Genomic DNA, 16,415 nt, shown 5'->3' on the forward strand with positions numbered 1-16,415 from the left:
AGATCGTTCGGGGTGACAGTAAATCCTCGACTTTCTAACCTGGGTTAGCCTGGGGCCTGTTAACTAACTTTTCCTGACTTGATCTCAATCTTTTGTGAACTATTTACAAAGACTCTTTGGGCATAATCCCACTGTGTGATCCTGGACACATTTTGCTTGCTCTCTCTCAGAGTGGGCCTGGCATTTGAACTTCCTTGCTCTCCAGTAGACTTTGCCTAACCTGCCTCACTGTGGTTCTCTGAAAAGTATTGAAATTTGTGTGCTTTCATAACTATGCCTTTTCCCTCCCTTTTTCTATAACTTATTAGAGTGCCATCTTATGTTAAGGGCTCACCTATGTCTGAAAATAAGTGGTGTTTCTCACTAAGACTTGTCTAATAAGTAATTAGGGTTGTATATATATAATAGTGACTGTGTGTTGAATTTACTTACCTCTTTTTGTGCTAGTGTAATTTACAAGTGTGTCTTTAAATAAATAATTATATACTTTTTACACCAAAGCTCTGGTCAGTGTTTGCTTGTGCTACTGTATCTCTGTACCTATTGTGTATACTCTATATACTGCCTAACTCATCTTGAGAGAGGTCTGACTGCTCAGCCACAGCTACCAGGTAAATCTGGGTGGTACAGAGTGCTACCAATTGGGTTTACTGCCAACCACCTGTAGTCCTAAATCTTTTGCAGTGGTCCCTAAGGGAACTGCACAGGTTTCTGCCTAACAGGGAGCGACAAAAGCGGCCATCACCGAAAGCCTTGGAACAACCCCTGTAGGCCTCTTGGCTCGTGGAGCGGGAGGGTTGATGGTACGAGGACGATCCGCCGCCGAAACACTTTGACGATCTTCCAGATTGCCTCCTGAGGCACGAAAGGAAGGCAGATGTTGCTGCAGCGTGCCTAGGGCCCGGGCCGTATCTTTATCGGTCTTGATAGCCTGCAATAATTCATCGACAGCCTTCCCAAAGAGATTGTTCCAGTCGAACGGTATGTCCAGCACCTTCGTCTGAACTTCCTGCCGAAAGTTGGAGGCTTTCAACCAGCCATGACGAATGAGACAGACACCGTTCCCCATCTGGCGGAACCCTGTGTCCGCGATGTCCAAGGCCACATTGATGGCATGGTCCGATGCCCCCTCGCCCTCCTGGAGGATCTCCAGCGCCTCGACCCGCTTGTCGTCGGGGAGGAATTCCAGCAACAGGCCACCTGTCAGAGAGCACCAAAGTATTAACTGAAAAGGATACGGTACTCAAAAGGATACAGGTGGTAGGGTCTTCCGGATCCCTGTTCATGCGTTTTGATAGTTGTGAAGTCAAGTTAAGACCTTCCAAATGATACAACTCTCTGACTGGTAAAACAGGCAGAGTGATGGATCACTGGAAAGGGCGTGGGTAAGGTATAGGAAGTCAGCCTAGAACAAAATAAAGTATCATGAATAACTGCCCCAACCTGGGTATGATGGAATAGAAAATGTCATGAATGCACACACTGACCTTGAGTCTAGGGCAGATGAATCCAGCAGAGTCTCTTGAGGAATCCAAGGTAGAACAAACGACAAGGAAGGGAAGATTAGTAAGGGAGACTTATTCCGAACGGAACGAGGCTCACGCTAGATACCGGGTTGATGCACCACAGGATAGCGTCCAAAGTACTGTTCACTGTCACCTTCCAATTATCCTTGAAAAGCTTCCTTCCCACGTAGAGTAAAGTATAGAAATGAATCAATCCCCCTGTTAATATCACAGGTGCAGGAGTTGGAAATAGCGCTCCTTTTAAGGTATAAACAAGTACACGTGGTTCTGTACAGCCGCAAAGAAAAGAGCGTGTGCGTGTGGATTTACACGCGATTAGGATTCACGCAGTCCAGGCCAGCCGTACTTGAAGATAGCGTGCGCGTGTGGATTTACACGCGAGCAGGATTCACGCAGTCCAGGCCAGCAGCGCTTGAAGATAGCGTGCGCGTGTGGATTTACACGCGAGCAGGATTCACACAGTCCAGGCCAGCAGCGCTTGAAGATAGCGTGCGCGTGTGGATTTACACGCGAATAGGATTCACGCAGTCCAGGCCAGCAGCGCTTGAAGATAGTGTGCGCGTGTGGATTTACACGCGAGCAGGATTCACGCAGCCCAGACCAGCAGCGCTTGAAGATAGCGTGCGCGTGTGGATTTACACGCGAACAGGATTCACGCAGCCCAGGCCAGCCGCGTTTGAAGACAACGTGCGCGTGTGGATTTACACGCGAACAGGATTCACGCAGCCCAGGCCAGCAGCGCTTGAAGATAGCGTGCGCGTGTGGATTTACACGCGAACAGGATTCACGCAGCCCAGGCCAGCCGCGTTTGAAGACAACGTGCGCGTGTGGATTTACACGCAACCAAACAGCTCCAGGAATCAGCGTGTGGCGGAAAACATGCTATAGAAGGCCCAAAAAGTAGCTGTAGTAACCTGCAAGGATGCAGACCGGAGGTTCAGCTACACAACGCCAAATGATTCGATCAGAAGCACCGAGTGAAGTTTCCACGCTGCTTAAATACGTAATGCCGTAGTTCACGTGACGAAGCAGAATACACGTGAAGTTAGCGACGTGAAAAGTGCAAACGTTGTTTTCCCGGCAACGTATCGAACAACCGCCATTTGGAATAGAACGGTCTAGCTGTTCTACGAGCGTAGGAGGTAGGACCACGTCCAGCATGCATGACAGTGCCATCCCCCAAAGGGGCAACCTCTCCCCTTCTCGTGTGAAAACGCTTCAATAAAGCAGGAGCATGAATATTAGAAAGAGGTTCCCAGGACCTATCTTCGGGCCCATAGCCCTTCCAGTCCACCAGATAAAACGGCCTACCAGAACGTAGTCTCATATCCAGTATCTCCTGTACCTCGTATTCATCTGAACCCCGCACAGAAATAGCAACGGGCCGTACAGGCAATCTAGTAGCTTCAGAACATGGCTTAATGAGCGACACGTGGAATACAGGATGCACTCGCCATCGTTGTGGCAAAGCCAGATGGACAGCAGCCGGATTAATTACTTGGAGCACTACATACGGACCAATGTATTTAGGCAATAATTTCTTTTTGCCTGGAATTCTCAAGTTCTTAGTGGACAGACATACTTTCATTCCAGCCTTGTAGACGGGTGCGGGTATTCTATGAGCATCGGCATAGAACTTGTCGCGTCTTTTAGCCTGCTCTAATTGCTGCTTCACTTTCCTCTGTAATTTCTTCAGATCACGAAAGGTACGGACTGCGGCAGGAGTATCCAAAGACAAGCTGGAATCCAAAGGTATTGATCGGGGGTGCTGTCCATAAAGCGCATAGAACGGTGAAGTGCCTATGGCACTATGATAGGAGTTGTTATAGGCGAATTCAGCTGCCGGCAGGACCGTGAGCCAATCCGATTGGTACTGCAGACACAGACACCGCAGATATTGTTCCATAGTGCAGTTGACTCTTTCGGTCTGTCCATCAGTTTGAGGGTGGTAAGCACTGGACATTCTATCATCAATCAGTAATGCAGAGGTTAGTGCTCTCCAAAAGCGTGACGCAAACTGTGAGCCCCTGTCCGTAATGATTACTGACGGTAGACCAAAGAAACGAAATACATGGTGGATGAATAGGTCAGCCAGAACAGCAGCGGTTGGTAAACCGATACAGGGAATATAAAGAGCCAATTCAGTGAAATAATCCACTACAACCCATATGGTATCGTACTCCTGGTTTGGTGGGAGTTCTACCACAAAGTCCATAGATATCATGTCCCATGGTTTGTTAGGGACAGGTAGGGACTGGAGTAAGCCCACTGGTTTACCAGGAGTGTTTTTACATTGGATGCATACAGAACAAGTTGATACATGATCTATGACATCTTTTGACATGGACGGCCACCAGCACCATCTTTTGAGTAGTTCTAGTGTTTTCTTCCGTCCAGGATGGGCTGCGATCAAGGAATCATGATTCCACTTGAGGGCTTTATTCCGCGTTGAAGACGTCGGTAGGTAGAGCACTCCTTGTGTGAATGGTAAACCGTTATGTACGTCCAGATTCATATCCTGGATAACTTGTGGATGATTTTTCACCCACTCTTGTACTTCGGTTTTTAAGGATGGTTGAACAGAACAACTACATATTACATGATCTGCCAACAACTGATTCTGTACTTGTGCTTCTTCCTTCGCCTCTTCACTCATACGGGACAACGCGTCCGACTTAACGTGTTCTCGGGCAGGACGGTATGTGACCTGGAAATCGTATTGGGCAAAAAAGACATGCCATCTGGGCCTGTCGGGCCGTAAGGCATTTCATGGATTTGAATGCTTGAAGATTTCTATGGTCAGAGTACACTAACACCTGATGTTTGGCCCCAAGAAGATGATGACGCCATTCTCGGAAGGCATCCTTGATAGCCAGCAGTTCCCGCTCAGTGACGGTGTAGTTTCGTTCATATGGGGTAAGTTTGCGAGAGAAGAAAGCCACTGGGTGCTCCTCCTTGGTTTCTGTGCAAACTTGTGAGAGTACCGCTCCAGTAGCGACACTGGATGCATCCGCTTCAACGATAAACTGGCGAACTGGATCTGGATGTTGAAGCACGGGTGCAGTGGTAAATGCTTCTTTCAACTTTTCGAATGATGCTTGGGCATTTGGGTTCCAACTGAAAGGAACTTTAGAACTAGTTAAGGCCGTCAAAGGAGCTACTGTTTTGGAGAAGGAATGAATAAATCTGCGATAAAAATTTGCAAAGCCTAAGAAAGACTGTAATGACTTGACATTGTGCGGCATCGGCCAATTCAATATGGCCTTCACCTTGGAACGGCTCATTCGAGCAACTAGATTGGTAATGTCATAGCCCAGGAATTCCACTTCCTGTGAATGAAAGACGCATTTCTCGGCTTTCACATAAAGAAGGTTCTCCCTGAGTCTTTGTAGGACTGTAGAAACGTGTTTGACGTGTTCCGAAAAAGATGAATAGATCAGAATGTCATCCAGATAAATCACCACAAACTGGTCCATTATGTCCCTGAATATATCATTCATGAAGAATTGAAAAGTGGCGGGAGCGTTGCACAGACCAAAAGGCATCACCAAATACTCGTAAAGACCATACCGTGTCTTGAAAGCGGTCTTCCATTCGTCGCCTTCACGAATGCGAACTAAATTGTATGCTCCTCGCAAGTCCAATTTGGTGAAGTAACTGGAAGTACCTAATTGATCCAATAGAACGTTTATCAGTGGTAAAGGATATTGGTTTTTTATGGTGATGTCGTTAAGTGCCCTGTAATCAATACAAGGCCTTTGATCTCCCTCTTTCTTCGGAACAAAGAATAGAGGAGACGCAGCAGGTGATTGTGATGGCCGTATGAAACCCATCGCTAAAGCTTTGTCAATGTATTCTTTCAACACAACGTCTTCTTTTGGGGTTAGTGAATATAAACGACCTGTAGGGATTTTGGCACCAGGAATCAATTCAATAGGACAGTCGTACTGTCGATGGGGAGGCAATTGTTCTGCCTGGCCCTTGTCAAAGACATCAGCATACTCAGCGTATTCGCATGGTATGGTAGTGTCGCTTTGATGTACCACGCTGATAGTTGAAGCTCCCGCCATAGAGGCCAATATGTGTTGCTTGTTTGACACCTCCTGACTGGTAAAGCAATGTTCATTGCAATGAATCGAAGGATACTGGAGCAATCCCGAAACCCAGTCAACGGCGGGATTATAAAGGGTTAACCATGCAAGACCAAGTATGATCTCGTACTGCGGAGCAGCTATGACATCGAAGATGATTTCTTCCGAATGATTATTCGATAATGTCATCTGAACAGATACCGTCTCCTGGGTTACCATACAGGAAGTCAAAACAGATCCGTCCACGGTATTAACCGTTTCAGGTTTGTTTTTGTTTACAAGGGGTATGGAACAGTTCTTGGCATATGTGATGTCTATGCATTTGTTGGTGGCTCCGGAATCAACCATGGCCTTGGAAACCAATTCTCGTTCACCACAACGTAACGTCACCTCAACAATTACGGGTGCGTGTTTAGGAATGGTACTGGAGTCCGATGAAACACTCGACATAGGGACTCCTGTTATTGTCGAGTTTTGGCGTTTCCCGAACGCTTGATGGGTTTTTTAGGACATGTCGCCAATAAATGCTCGGATGAACCGCAATACATACATAAATGGTTCTTTCTTCGGTTCTCTCGTTCTGCATTGGACAACCGGCCTCTCACAACGCCAATCTGCATGGGTTCGGGGTCGTTCGAGAAGACTGGCGGTGTCTCTGAACGCCCCGAGGCTTGCACGAAAGGCTTTTTCTCTCCTTTCCGAGCATTCCTTCGGGCATCGATTTGTAAAACCAAATCGAGCAACTCTGTGAATCCCGTAGGAACCACCGGAACTGTAGATAAGGCATCTTTCAGTTCTTCTGAAAGACCCTTGTAGAAAACAGCCGTTTTCTTGCCGTCAGGCCATTGAGTTTTGGCTGTTAGTTGATTGAACCGGGCAATGTAAGGCAAAAGAGGCGGATTGCCTTGTTGTAGATTAAGTAACTCCAGATCCATGGCTTGAGTAGCATAACGCATGTCAAAGACTTTACTCATAGCAGCCAAGAGATCGTCACAGTCGTACAACAAAGGGCTATTTGTTTCCAACAAAGGGTTAGCCCAAGCAGCAGCTGTGCCCCCTAAATGGGAAAGCACGAATGCTGCTTTTGTGGTTAGGTCAGGAAAAGATGTAGGACGGCAAAGAAAATGGAGTCGGCACTGATTAACGAAGGTTCTATAGGTTTTGGGATCACCAGTGAACCGTTCCGGAGGGGCCAAGGGAAACTGAGTGGGCATAACCACATTAATAGTTTCCTGAGGGGGTGTCATAGTCCCAGATCCAGATGCAGTGGCCATTGGAACCTGTGCTCCCTGAGGACTACCGTGCATGGCGTCTTGCATAACGTCCATACGATGCCGTAACATGTCCTGTGCCGTAACCATTTCATTTCTCAAATCGCTGATCAACTGAGTCAAAACAGCTAAAGGATCCGTACCTTCCATGGCTTCTGATTCTGTCAGAGAGCACCAAAGTATTAACTGAAAAGGATACAGTACTCAAAAGGATACAGGTGGTAGGGTCTTCCGGATCCCTGTTCACCTGTTTTGATAGTTGTGAAGTCAAGTTAAGACCTTCCAAATGATACAACTCTCTGACTGGTAAAACAGGCAGAGTGATGGATCACTGGAAAGGGTGTGGGTAAGGTATAGGAAGTCAGCCTAGAACAAAATAAAGTATCATGAATAACTGCCCCAACCTGGGTATGATGGAATAGAAAATGTCATGAATGCACACACTGACCTTGAGTCTAGGGCAGATGAATCCAGCAGAGTCTCTTGAGGAATCCAAGGTAGAACAAACGACAAGGAAGGGAAGATAAGTAAGGGAGACTTATCCCGAACGGAACGAGGCTCACGCTAGATACCGGGTTGATGCACCACAGGATAGCGTCCAAAGTACTGTTCACTGTCACCTTCCAATTATCCTTGAAAAGCTTCCTTCCCACGTAGAGTAAAGTATAGAAATGAATCAATCCCCCTGTTAATATCACAGGTGCAGGAGTTGGAAATAGCGCTCCTTTTAAGGTATAAACAAGTACACACGGTTCTGTACAGCCCCGAAGAAAAGAGCGTGTGCGTGTGGATTTACACGCGATTAGGATTCACGCAGTCCAGGCCAGCCGTACTTGAAGATAGCGTGCGCGTGTGGATTTACACGCGAGCAGGATTCACGCAGTCCAGGCCAGCAGCGCTTGAAGATAGTGTGCGCGTGTGGATTTACACGCGAGCAGGATTCACGCAGTCCAGGCCATCAGCGCTTGAAGATAGTGTGCGCGTGTGGATTTACACGCGAACAGGATTCACGCAGCCCAGACCAGCAGCGCTTGAAGATAGTGTGCGCGTGTGGATTTACACGCAAGCAGGATTCACGCAGTCCAGGCCAGCAGCGCTTGAAGATAGTGTGCGCGTGTGGATTTACACGCGAGCAGGATTCACGCAGTCCAGGCCAGCAGCGCTTGAAGATAGCGTGCGCGTGTGGATTTACACGCGAACAGGATTCACGCAGCCCAGACCAGCAGCGCTTGAAGATAGCGTGCGCGTGTGGATTTACACGCGAGCAGGATTCACGCAGCCCAGGCCAGCCGCGTTTGAAGACAACGTGCGCGTGTGGATTTACACGCGAACAGGATTCACGCAGCCCAGGCCAGCAGCGCTTGAAGATAGCGTGCGCGTGTGGATTTACACGCAAACAGGATTCACGCAGCCCAGGCCAGCCGCATTTGAAGACAACGTGTGCGTGTGGATTTACACACAACCAAACAGCTCCAGGAATCAGCGTGTGGCGGAAAACACGCTATAGAAGGCCCAAAAAGTAGCTGTAGTAACCTGCAAGGATGCAGACCGGAGGTTCAGCTTCACAACGCCAAATGATTTGATCAGAAGCAGCGAGTGAAGTTTCCACGCTGCTTAAATACGTAATGCCGTAGTTCACGTGACGAAGCAGAATACACGTGAAGTTAGCGACGTGAAAAGTGCAAACGTCGTTTTCCCGGCAACGTATCGAACAACCGCCATTTGGAATAGAACGGTCTAGCTGTTCTACGAGCGTAGGAGGTAGGACCACGTCCAGCATGCATGACACCACCTTGTACCACAGCTCCCTGTCGTACCTGCCCAGGATTGCAAGAGCATTCGCTGCCTTGATCGTTGTTGCCGCAGAGTATATCACCTTTCGGCCCATTGCGTCCAACTTCTTTCACTCGCTGTGTGGGGGACCGGAGGCTGCTGACGATGGATTTGAGGTCTTCTTCCTCACAGCAGCCGAGACGACCGAGTCTGGGGAAGGCTGTGATCGCAGGCACTAGTGTGCGGACTCTGGCACCTGCTATTTCTTTTCCAGCCGGTCTCTTTCGCCGTGGCTGAAGTGGGATTCTTAATCAGCACCAGGCCCTTATCCCAACTGCCAGAATGGTCTTCCTTTTAGCCTCTCGGTACTGGTACAGGAACCCTTCCTTTTTGGTCTGTTCTGGCATCAGCTGGAAGAGCTCTGACGCACATTTGACCATGGAGTGGAATTAACCCACTTTGTCCGGTGGAGACGCTCTTGGTGGCGGGTACACACCGCTGCCGTCGCCATATCCGTCCCCGTATTTTGGGGGTTGGGGGAGGGGTATGTGAGGCAGTTGATGAGAGAGTGTGGGGTGCCGCTTCAACTGCTTTGCCGGCAGTGGGCCCGGTGCTCCCGGGGCTAGGGGTGCCGTCGGCATCCTCTTCTGTATCTCTGACACCAGCGTGTGGAGAGTGGAAAGGATGTCCAGCGATATAGGTTTCTGGGAGGTGGAGGGGGAGTAGGCTTGCTGGGCCCAGCACCTATGTCTTCTTCGTCGTCGTCCCCCTCGACGATTTCACCATCATCGTGGTCCTCCTTGGCATTTCCACAGTCGTCGTTCCCCCACGTCCTCTAAGACCGTGTGAACGGACGCCATGTCCTCGTCATTCAATGAAGAAATATCCGTGCCTTGGAGCACCGTAGAGGCCTGCACTGCCCTCCTTCTTTGCGTCCTGAGAGGTCGGAGCCGGGCTCAGGACTGGCATCTTCTCCAGAGTTTTCTCCCCTGGTTTGGTCAAAGCCTCGCGCCTGGGAGGAAGGGCCACTCTGGGCATAGCCAGGGTCCACTGTACCGGGTCAGCACCTTTCGCCTTCGAGAGGGCAGCCACCACCGGCTTAATTGACAAAGACGACTTCTCCTGGACCACCTGGGACATCAGGGATAGACTGGTCACCTTACTCAGCGCCTTGGCCTTCTCCGGCTTTTCCTGCAGTTTCCCGGGGTTAGCTGACTTCCTCTTTGAGGAAGAGCTGGAGCGATGGAGGCAGATGGGTATGTTGATCGTGCCCTGCTCGTCGCGGGACCCGCTTGTGCGGCGACCCCGATGGAAACGGACTTGCAGTGCTTTACCTTGTCTTAGACCCCCACGGATGGGGCGACCTCAAAGGACTTAGAAGCCCGCTCCTCGAACCGGCCGCTCCTGGCTAAGGTATGCCCTTGCTTGCTCCACGGGGTAGAGGCCTTGGCGTTGAGCCACGCTGCCAATCTGCTGTGCCGATCCTTCATGGTGCGTTTGGTGAATCCCAGGCAAATTTCGCAAATCCGCCTCCTTGTGATCTGGATGGAGACAGTAGAGGCACTGGGAGTATTTGTCCCCCACAAACACGCAATATTCATGAGCATGTGAATCCATGCCAGACCCTATGCTGGAGAAGATGGCTTGACCTTTGTGGGCTGTTCTACTGTTCTGGGTGGAGGGTTTTGCCCCTTTGTTCTTGGCAGCCTTCACATGACAAGCCCACAAACATTCCCTGAGTGCCTGGCAGGACAGGAAGTGGGGGAGGTCAAAGGAAACTCCCCTGCCTCTTGCTCTGCAGTATGCCTGGCTGAAACCAGTTTGAACTGGGAGGCTGGCTGTCGTCATTAGACAGCCACCTCCAAGTTCGTATGGTGCATGAGACATGATTGACTCAGTCGTTGTTCCTGCTCTCACCTGGTATATCTCGAGGTCCTGGGGCAGAAACCCAAAGATGACCACTGGAACAAGAAGATTCCGAAGAGGAGGACAAAGAAGGATGTTGCCAGCACTTCCAACAACTGCCAGAGCCATTTGAGTCACAGCTACTGTCCAGACCTTGTCACTGCAATCGACAGGGAAGATCTGAAGACGATGACTTCCTCCCATAGACTGGTGGCCTTAATCAGTCTGGAGACGAGCTACAATTTGCGCCACCCCCAGAAGAGCTGCGACCACCATAGCCTGAAAAACTTCAAAACCTGTGCTCTTGTGCTGCATGTCGGTGCAACGTCTCTGGAAGCGGTTTCCCCTGCAATTTCGAGGTCATCATCCCAAGCCTACACCAACTCTAATTGGCTCCAGAGTCCAGTCACCAGAGGCAAAAGCAATAACCGACTGTCGACCGGGCCTGCAGAAAGCACCAACGAGGCATAGCTTTGAAGATCTGGCACTGGCCAGTGCCCTGTGCGAGTGCTGTCGAAGGTTCCACCAAAGTCCCCTTCTCCACATCACCAGGGCTGAAGAACAGGAGACCAGGTCTGCTGTTGCCTCAACACTGGAACTGTCCTACAGCAACAACAACTTCTTTCCAAAGTACTGTTTACACTGCAGTATAACCTACCTGGGGTCTGCTTGTGTTATTCTCTGACTTTGAGGGCTGCAGATGGCTTCTATCTCACTAACCCCCCCCCCCTGGTCGCCACAGAGTATCATTCGGGGGGACAACCCTTTGAGCTCATAGCGGTAAAACCACCCACTCTCGGACACTGGTTCTTCGTGCGTCCATGCACGGGGTCTTCCTAACCTCCCTGAGCCTAATTGTAACCACCGATCTACTTACCTGCAGTTCTAGTGGATCCCGCCCATGGCCAAGCGACTCATCTAAACTTTGAAAGACTCTTACTAGATAGGCTTGGACTATTAAGGCAGGATTTGTTTACAGTTTTAAAAAGTTATTTAGAGTTGGCAAAGTGTGTATATATCCTGTTGGTTAATTGTGTGATTTGCAATTCTAAAAGCTTCTCTAACGTGCTTACCTGTGAACATCTAGGATTTACCCACTGAAAGAGTATTGCAAGTGATACTTTATCGTATATATACTTGGTTTATAGTACTTACCTGACCTTAGAATTGCAATAGTGTGCCTTAGAGTACATAATACATGTTCATTTTTTATATATAACTCATCAGTGTGTACGTGTTTTCTTGAACAAAGGCATGCTTTGAGGTCTTTGTACCTAGCTACAGCCCTCCCCTTCTTTAGACTAATTCTGGCTGCTCGCAACTGTACCATAACCTTGGGTAGTTCAGGCAGACCCCAAGATGTGTAGCCCTGTTCACCCTGGGTGGGAGTCCTGTCTCAGACAGTGACTTCTGCACACAAAGAAAACTAACAGCACATCATTTTGAAACACACACACTTGCTGACAATCTGGAGCTCTGGTTTGGCACAAAAAGCAAGAATTATCCACACGCTTGCTAACTACATCAGAAGCCTTTGTTTAAGTAGTTCTGTGGAAGCAGCTAATTTTCCGATTGGTGAGAGCTGTCCTAGTTTCAAACGTAATACTGATAAGTTTGCTAGTTTAATTAGAATGCTAGTGCATCATTTTGGAGATGTAGGGCATTGTTGCATCAGAGTCCGGAGCTTGGCTGCTTTCACATAACGGTAGTATTGAAAAATTGGAAGGTGTGAAAACCTGCTAAACGAAACCATACATTTTGTTGCTGTGCTCATTGTTTGTAATATATTGAAAATTCTATATCAGATGATACACTGGCTTTGGGGCCCATGGGATCGCGATGTCTACTACAGTGTTCCATTAATGTACCTTTCATGTGTCCACCTCACAACTGTTACTATTAAATATCTACCAAACTAGCCTTACCTAAATTGCAGTTCTGAGTCAAGAGTAAGAACAATGACAGTATGTGCTGCTTTGTTGGATGCAGTCACATCGAGCAATCTAGGAGTCTGTGAAAATCATGTAATTAAGACAGTTAAACACATAACCTTCATCAGAGCCAGCATTACTCAAATCCAGGTCTATGTCAGACCCTCCAGCATCGTCGTCATCGTCATCAACACCTGCTTCTCGATCCTCATCGCCTTCATCGACAGGTGCTGTTGAATAGTTGTCCAAGTCAATTTTAGGCATTGCCTGGAAAGAGAAGAACAACCAATAGACAAATGAGCAGGGCATACAACAGTCTGTGCCTCCGTTTCCATTATCATTCATGCAACATTTTATACAGTTGAAAAACATGTTCAATTTAAGAAGGTAACAAGGGTGCAATGCTACAGTGTCTGTGATGAAATGCATGAATCGTGACCACCAGCCATCTTCTGCTAGGACACACACACACACTGTGGTGCATGACAAAAGTCAGACTTCTGACCTGGCCACAATAACAGGAAGGGATTCTGTGGACCAGAAAAGCTGGCCAATCCAGACCTTTGGACAAGAGCCGTGAGCTACCTGCTGGTGCGAACAAGTCTGGGGTACATGTTCCTCCTCCCACCTAAATCGATCTCGCTCTACAGGGCAAGAGTATCTACTTACAGAATGGCCAGGCCATATAAAGGGTAACACTCGACTCTTCTGAAGTCTCATACCCCTGCTGAATTCAAGGTCTGTGGCTAGGGCAGATTTCAGATTTTGGTGGTTCGACTGGCCCCTTTAGGTTCTCTGAGCTTTTTTGGAGCAGAGGGACTTCTACAGAACCCCCATTGCCACAACAGCCCTATGGTAGCCAAAATGCCAGGGGTGCTTTCCATGCACCCTGTTTTGGCCGCGGGTTGATTATATCAGCCTACATTGGTTTTAGAAAATAGGCTGGTGGAAGCTGCAATTTAGTTTTGGATTTAAAATTGGTGGAAGATTATTTTCAACATTTATAGCTATTGGGGTCCTAATGCATTTAAACCCTGCTCCGAGTCATTTTGTTTTGGGGTGTTAGGTAGATTTTCCTTTTTGAGTGAAATTCTCCCCACTTTGTCAGTCCCTCAGCATTTTTTGCTGGACTATTGGAATTTTGGACTGGGAACCTTTTTCCACACTCCCTCATTCCTCTACTGTAACTATGGGACCCGGTTTACCGGTTTTTTGTACTGTTCTATGGAGTTATGCTTTCCTCCATCTTTTCTGGCATCTACCTTTTATTATTGCAGAAGACAGTATTTTCTGTGCAGTGTTGCTGGGGGCTCCTTAAGCTTTTCTTTTTATTTTACCTTTGCTAACACATGTTACCAAGGGAGGGACTCTTTTTCTCCAACTTGTATTTTATTTTGCGAGATCAGCACACCCCACCTTAAGTGGAGTGCTGAGGGGAACAATGTCTCCCTTTTCCAGTATCTTTTAGTTACTGTTCCAAGTTCATCTGACAGGCTGCTGGCAGTGTACCTTTTGCATGAATTTTGAGGACTTTTGTCGCAGGTTTCCTTCATAGTAGCGGTAAGGGATGCAAGGATCACCATTTGCCTAAAATAGTGGCTGTACTTTAAGAGCTTTTCTTTTTTTATTGTTACATTTATAGTTTACAAAAAACCATACACAACAAAGTACACACAACAAAATATAAAAACAATTAATAAAATTACATATTATAAAAATCAGAAGGAAGGAAAAAAGTAAAAAAATCCTTTAATTACAGCACAAAAACTTCAGTTTATAAAATGATTCCATTCCAAAGCTACATTTTTCTTATTCAACTCAGAAATAAGAAATAAGAAAACGATTCAAAGATAAAACCAAGGAAATAGCAGAACCCCACATAAAACGGCACCAAAACAAATGTCTAGATACCTCTGAACAATCAATTGTATAATCCTTGAAAAACCTATGTCGTTTTGCACCAAAAAATGCACACTCTACTACCAAGAGTTTCAAAGTCTCACGGTATTAATTGCCCCACAAAACCTACATTCCTTGTCCAGTACACTTGGCCCCTCCTGCATATTCATGTTGTTCCAGCTTTTAATTTTCTCAAAAACAGGTAGTTGGTTTAACATGAAACGCATGAAGTTCATGCGTGTAGGACAAGGAAACTTTTGAATATAAAGCGGAAGACATTCCTTAGTATGTATAAACCAGAATACTCCACAAATCCTGTATATGAGTCAATGCAGTCAACCGTCTCGGCCCAGTCGGACCTGAACAAGGTCTGATGTTCAAGTCCTCTACAGGTGAACAAATAAAGACCAACACAGAGCACATCCGTTCGTTACACTTACTTAAAGATGGTACTGCCCCTGCTAACATGACAACCTTAAGATTCTAATAGCGGCAACAGTCTCCACACATACCTAGCCTTTACAAACACCAGACACAACTCGTGTCTAATGATGGCGTTTGGAATAGCCATAGAGAGACCAAGTACATTCTCCCATAATACTCCCTGTATAGTCACCCATGTTTGAGAGCAAAGGTCAAGTCCGTAGAGGATAATAGCCTCAAATTTGGCCAAATAGTATCGTCTCAGGGGAATTTATGAAAATTTACATACTTTCTGCTTCAGAAATTTCATGTGAACAGTACGCTTCTTGGCTTTTAAATACAAAATAGATTTCCAATTTTCAATGCTGACCCTATTTGCCAAATAATATCCCAAGTAAACTACGGTCTTGATCTGCTCCACAGTGTACGTTCCCATAATCCACGCATATTGGATAGCTTTTTTTCTTTTTGTTAGAACCAGGACTTTAGATTTTGAGGCATTAGGGAACAAATTGTTTGCCACTGCATATTCATAGAAAAACTGCATCCTAACCCCGAGCCCTCGCGGAGTTCTATCGAACAGTATGAAATCGTCGGCATTGGCCATCCACTCCAGCCCTACACTCCCCAATCTCGCCGGTGCAATGCAGGGGCCCTGCCACAGTCCCTCAGCATCGCACGTATAGAGATTGAAGAGTGTAGGGGCCAGAGTGCATCCTTGTTTAACCCCTGTAATGGTGGGTATCTCAGAGGAGAGAACACCATCTTCAGATAAACGTACGCAGATGGATGTTTTAGAGTTCAATAAGGCAATCAACTGGACCATCTTACGGGGATTGCCCAAAGTAATCACTTTGCACCAGAGCCTGGATCTAATCACCCCATCAAAGGCACTAGACATGTCCAATGATGCCAAATACACGTCCCCAACATGCGAGTGATGGACATAATGACTATGATGGGAAAGAATAGCTGCATTTAAAGAAGTACCAAGCTCAACAGGAAAACCCACCTGAAACCTACTCAGAAGGTTATGTTCCCTGATAACAAGATTGAGGTCCCTTAATAAAAGAATAGAAAAAAACTTACTTGTGGCATCCGTTAGAGCTATAGGTCTGTAATTGGACAAATCCAATTTATCGCCCCTTTTAAAAATGGGTACGATAATGGGTTTAGACCAAGAAACGGGCACTGTGTGAGACAGAAAAATATGGTTGAACATAGGTTTTAACAGCTCAACCCAAATTCCAGGGTCCTCTAAGAACAAAGGGGGGAATCCCGACGGGGGCCCTAGATGGCTTCAGTTGGGCAATTCCCCAAGCGATATCCTCCTTTTTCCAATTACAGATATCCTTCTCAGGTAAACCCAAATCAAAGTGATGCAATGCTCCAAAGGCCTCAGGCAAGGCAAATTTATTGGTGTAGAAGGATACCCAAGAAGCAGAATCTATGGGGCAATCCGTACTCCCTTTAACATTCCCCAAAAGCCTGTTAACCGTCGACCAAAAATGGCCGTCTTTACTCTTACACAAAAGCTCCAACATATTTTGATGGCAGAGAGAATAAGCGTCCATCTTAAGGGATTTGACATAATTC

General features: G+C 47.1%; 1 protein-coding gene across 1 annotated transcript in view; it reads right to left on the reverse strand.

The window, feature by feature from the left end:
* Positions 1-16,415, reverse strand: part of DHX37 (DEAH-box helicase 37) — a 1,051,990-nt gene that overhangs the window by 456,782 nt on the left and 578,793 nt on the right. The window contains exon 14 of the mRNA XM_069620118.1: positions 12,617-12,764. Coding sequence (XP_069476219.1) covers positions 12,617-12,764 — 148 coding nt within the window. The remainder of the gene's footprint in view (positions 1-12,616; positions 12,765-16,415) is intronic.

This window comes from Ambystoma mexicanum, chromosome 10, assembly GCF_040938575.1.
Source record: "Ambystoma mexicanum isolate Mex_15411 chromosome 10, UKY_AmexF1_1, whole genome shotgun sequence".
NCBI classification, from domain to species: domain Eukaryota; kingdom Metazoa; phylum Chordata; class Amphibia; order Caudata; family Ambystomatidae; genus Ambystoma; species Ambystoma mexicanum.